Genomic DNA, 5,000 nt, shown 5'->3' on the forward strand with positions numbered 1-5,000 from the left:
GTCTACATTCGAACTCAGGAAGTAGTCGTTCGTTTTTCTTTTCTTTTTTTACCAAGCCACTCTGTCTTCCTATGTATGTAAAACATGTCAGTTCTTACTCAGTGTACAAAAGTGCTGTTTGATCATGCATAAATGTCTCTAGTTGTGACTCTTCTCAATCATGTTCTTTCCCAGCCTGTGACCTGATTATCTGGTTTTGATCTGGTTCTGGGTCACAAACGATACCATCTACATAACATAAACTCCATGTTGAATTACTACATTGTGTTCATTTAAGTTCAGCCGGACACAAATGACTGATTCAACACTGAGGATTGTGCTTCGTATTATATATAGTTCTGTGTGTTTTGGAACAACTTCTCATGTGCTTAATTTTGAAATCTTTTTTCTGATTTTTGAAAGCAAGATTGAATCAGATCCAGCATTTGAAATATCAGATCATATTTCAGATATTTACGTGGCGTATTTGAGCAAGTTGAGAATCAGATCAGTGCTACCTCAGAATCTTTCCTAGATACCATCTTTCTTCTGAATACCAACGGGCCCTGACCTATTGTTACTAGCTTCAAAACGGGAATCAGTCCTGCCTTCTGTTATTCAAGAACTCTTGTTTATTACCTAATCAATAATAACTGAATGCTTTTGTCTGCAGTTCAGTGTGAGTCGGAAGATATTAACGGATCTGGACAAACAGTTCTATATAACACTGAATATCCCAAATGTGAGTGATCCTTGTCTACCTACAATGCAATGTTGCCTGTGATTGTTTTGGTTCTGTGTAATACCAAGCATTTCTCACATATTGTCTACTTTTTAAATTCTGCTTTCCAATTCTTCCATAGTTCTGACTTCAGTAGTTCCAAAAATCATTCATGATGGATTTTTTTTTCTAGTGATCTGTTTGAGAGGAAGTGGTTTTTATTGGAATATGTCATTATTATAGGCTATACTATCTTTCCTCTGGGTTTATGGATGTTCTTCATTGAATCATATTTAATTTGTCCAATTTTAAATGGTGGTTGATGTTAAGATGTAAGTAACGTATGTATTATTCATTGGGAAATTATATATTAATATTTCTTATTACTTTAACACATACAGTGACCTCAGAATACACTTCAGTAGAAACAGATTTTGAAGACAACATCGAAATCGCAGGTAAACATACAAAAACAATATACAGCATTTTGTCATCACTGCTCCATATTACTTCAACTTTAATTCACTATATATATATATATATATATATTACATTTTTTCTGTTAGGTGTATTAAACTTTCTGTGGTTAAGTCTGCTTCTTCAGACCCTTCATCATGTTATTGCTGTGGGGGGTTTTTTTGTTTGTTTTTTGGTGGAGATGTTTGTGTGTACAGTGCAACTTTCATTAACTGCTGACCTCGTTTCACTCTAATCATCAAGAGACTTAAATTTAAAACTCTTTGTGGACAAAAAAAAAATAGCGGTCAAACTAAGATGTGTTTTTCATTTTTCAAGCAAGGTGAGTTAGGCAAAAAATAATATGGAAACCTTGTGTTATTATAGATCTCCTCCTTCAAAAATGTAAAAAATATATTTTTAAAGAGTTTTTACATTTTTTTATTTATAGGTTACATCCAGAATGTTACCATAGGTGCCATGCCAGATGCCCAGGTTATCGCAAATACCACACGTAAGTCTCCCTGTCAGACAACAAACAGTACAGCGCGGCCTAGCCAAACGCATTAATTTTCCATATTCCTTCACACTCTGCCACAGTTACAACTGTAGTCAAAGAGTATAGAAGCCACCAGAGTACTGGAAGTTGGTGTTTTTACCTCCTAGTTCACATTCCTGCCCATGGAACGTAATACCTTTTGATGTGTGTTGCCTCTGCTGTAGTTGCTATAGTTGCTGGCTTGCTTGAACACACTGAAATTTGTTTAAGTGGTCGCAAATGGGTAATTGTGTTTTGTGGTAATGTCGTGTCTGTTCATACAGCCACCTTTACATGGACTACAACTGCATCACATGTAAAACATCACAACAGCACCAAAGGTAATTAAACCAGCTTGTCAAGTTTATTACATTTAAAACTTCCAGTATAGTGTTCTTCAACCGTGTGGATGAGAGTGGACATATTGTATATGGCTGTGTCTTCAAGAACCTTTAGAGCAAGATGAGGAGTCAGAATGAGAGGAATAAGGCATGAACATCACCATTAACAGTGAACAGCACTTAATACGCAAGATGTAGCAGGTCAGTTATTTTGTTTTGAACTGCCCAGGATAGCTTGCAGTTACATTTTACCATCAGTGTGGTTAGACTACCCTTACTGCACTGAGATTATCTGCCATACAGAGCAGATCCCTATTTGATCCAAATAAATGGTGATATATGAAGAGAACTGCAGTAACAATCTTCCTCTTTGGTTCTTTTTGTTCCTCTTCTGTGAAAGAGACCTTTGTTCGCCACTCCATAATATCGGACAGTACATGTTCAGCACACACACGAACCCCTCCCAACACACACACACACACACACACACACACACACACACACACTGCTCTGATTTGAGCTTCGCTGGTTTTGTTCTAGACACAGCAGTGCAGCGTTCCACTGTGGATACGCTGGGGTTGGCAGAACAAGACACACCAGACACCAAGAACCCTTTGGGGCACTCGGACAGGACTGACGAAGATTCGAGCATCCTCATCATCATCATAGTGGTGACAGCCTTGGCCCTCTTCCTCACCGGCCTTGTGATGGCAGTGGTCGTACTTATCTGCAAGCGTAGGAACAGAATCAGTGGGGGTGAGACGCGCCTGCAGCTTGCTGGGGTCACAGTGGGCCTCTGACCTGCCTATGCCTCGAATAAACAAAGGAATGACGATGAACTTAATATGGACCTTTAGGAAGCAGAGTACCTAGAGGCAAAACTGTGACTGTACTTTATAAGTCTATCTTATCAGTTTTTGTCAGATGACTTATGTTGGGTGTTTTATTAGGTTTTTCATCTCTTATTGCACTCTGGCATGTTTTCAGAGATGAGTCAAATGTGGGTGTAATTGTGTGTGTTATTTGAAAAGCGGATTATGTACATATTTAGAAATATCTGGTTAATGTGTCACATTTCTGTGTGTGTGATTGGGCAAGCCGCACATATACACACTGATGAATGATACGGTAAAGGGGAAATTCCGACCATATGATCATAAATGTCAGAATTTCACTTCCCCTCTGTTTCAGGTGCTATGAAGGAGGACCCCTACCTGGAAAGTGGTGGAGATGAGAAGGTGCCAATGTAAGTGTCTTCTGACAACACATGCTGCAGCTACAGCAACTTGTACTGCTGGCCGCAGACGGGCAGTTTTAACAAGCGCTGTAGCTGTTTCCATGTTTCAAACGGTGACACTTCCTGTAAAGGAAAGATGTGACATAGCGATATCTTAAACAGGAACTGTGCTAACTATAGCCTGTGTGTGTGTGTGTTTGTGTGTGTATGTTGTGGTGGTAGGAAAAGGCATCTATATTTGTATAGATATGCACATGTGTGTGCTATGGCTGCTATATGTGAATTTTTTATGTTCTTGATTGATAACCAAGGCTACCATCTTGAACATATGCTAGACTAAGATTACAAATCACTTCCTGTCATGCTTTCACATTTTGGCTTTGTGAGTCTAATGTACCACAAACCTTTGAAATTCCAGTTTTTACAAAAATGTAACAGGTACAGACATCAGTACACTTTTGTCCACATTAAAAGTGGAATATTTTGCAAGAGGTTCTTAAAATATTCCAAAATGGAAGCAGAACATTTTTTAACATATATGTACAATAATTCAGTGTACATTCAACATACTGTATGTCGCTAGGAAATGTTACTTAAGATTATTAACATGTTGAACACTAGTAGTTATCTATGGGTGACCACAGTTCATGTGCTATGTAGCTGTCTTTTTGGTTTTTTGGGGTTTTTTGTTTTTTACATATTTAATTTATTTCTCTGTTGAGTAAAGGCATGGTATAGTGTGCTCCCCCCCACACAACTTTTTCCCCCCAATATCTGAAGAAACCTTTATACAAACAAATGTAACCAGCAGCTACTAAAACACAGCGGTTGTGCGGAATTTCTTTAACAGGTAACAGCACCCCCTTCTGGAGTGTTTTGGTAATGGTTTCAAAGAAACGAGGTTGCGACACCCGTTCGTTTGAGACGGTTCGGCATCTGCATGTTCATGGATGTCGTCTGTAATTGGCAGAGAGACGGAGAGTAATTTAATCTACTGTGTGACCTACATATAAAATCTGCATTTGTCTGTGTTCTGTGTCTACTCAAGATAAACGATTTCTTTATTATTTGGTTAATTTGCGCTAAAAGTCCAGAATGTTATAAAACAAAAAAGATATTTAATTTTTTTTTTAAAATATGGCCCCTCTCCCTCTCCCTCTCTCGCTCTGGGGGTGTGTTTGTGTGTTCTCAGGCCCATGTTTGAAGACGATGTGCCCTCCGTGATGGAGCTGGAGATGGAGGACCTGGAGAAATGGATGATGAAAGGAGGTGTGTGCCTGCGTGTCAGCGTGTCTGTTTGTGTGGGAGGAGCCCGTCGCTCATATATTGACTCATCCAGGTTCTGTATTACACCTTGAACCTTTTAAAGCGGTGGATTTTGTGTTCATTGCTATTTCATTAGTGTCATAGAACGTAGGTATTCAAAACAGGACGGCGAGCCTTGTCTTGCCGGATCCTAGATCCAGATTTTCAGTCCTCCATCTACCCATGCGTTAGGTGTAACGTCAAAGAGGACAACAAATTAGATTAACTGTTTAATCTATCAGGACTGGATTCTGATTCAGGGGTCAAAGTGTAGCACCACTGCACCAAAGACCCCTTGAAGCCTCCATGTAAATATGAATGTGACCCTCCCATAACCCCAAACCTTTCTAGGAGTTTCCAAAGCCAGCTCATGACCCTTCATCAACCTGCCTACATTCCTCCCTCTTTCTGTTCTTGCACGAC

The 5,000-nt window shown here is 39.3% G+C and overlaps 1 protein-coding gene across 2 annotated transcripts in view; it reads left to right on the plus strand.

Annotated features, from left to right (window-relative positions):
• The window catches only part of tmem154 (transmembrane protein 154), an 8,437-nt gene that overhangs the window by 528 nt on the left and 2,909 nt on the right, over positions 1-5,000 (plus strand). For both annotated transcript variants that reach the window (XM_027017899.2, XM_027017898.2), the window contains exons 2-8: positions 653-721; positions 1,102-1,158; positions 1,608-1,670; positions 1,979-2,035; positions 2,576-2,791; positions 3,227-3,281; positions 4,465-4,541. In XM_027017899.2, coding sequence (XP_026873700.2) covers positions 653-721; positions 1,102-1,158; positions 1,608-1,670; positions 1,979-2,035; positions 2,576-2,791; positions 3,227-3,281; positions 4,465-4,541 — 594 coding nt within the window. The remainder of the gene's footprint in view (positions 1-652; positions 722-1,101; positions 1,159-1,607; positions 1,671-1,978; positions 2,036-2,575; positions 2,792-3,226; positions 3,282-4,464; positions 4,542-5,000) is intronic.

This window comes from Electrophorus electricus, chromosome 9 (genome assembly GCF_013358815.1).
Source record: "Electrophorus electricus isolate fEleEle1 chromosome 9, fEleEle1.pri, whole genome shotgun sequence".
Taxonomy (NCBI): Eukaryota; Metazoa; Chordata; class Actinopteri; order Gymnotiformes; family Gymnotidae; genus Electrophorus; species Electrophorus electricus.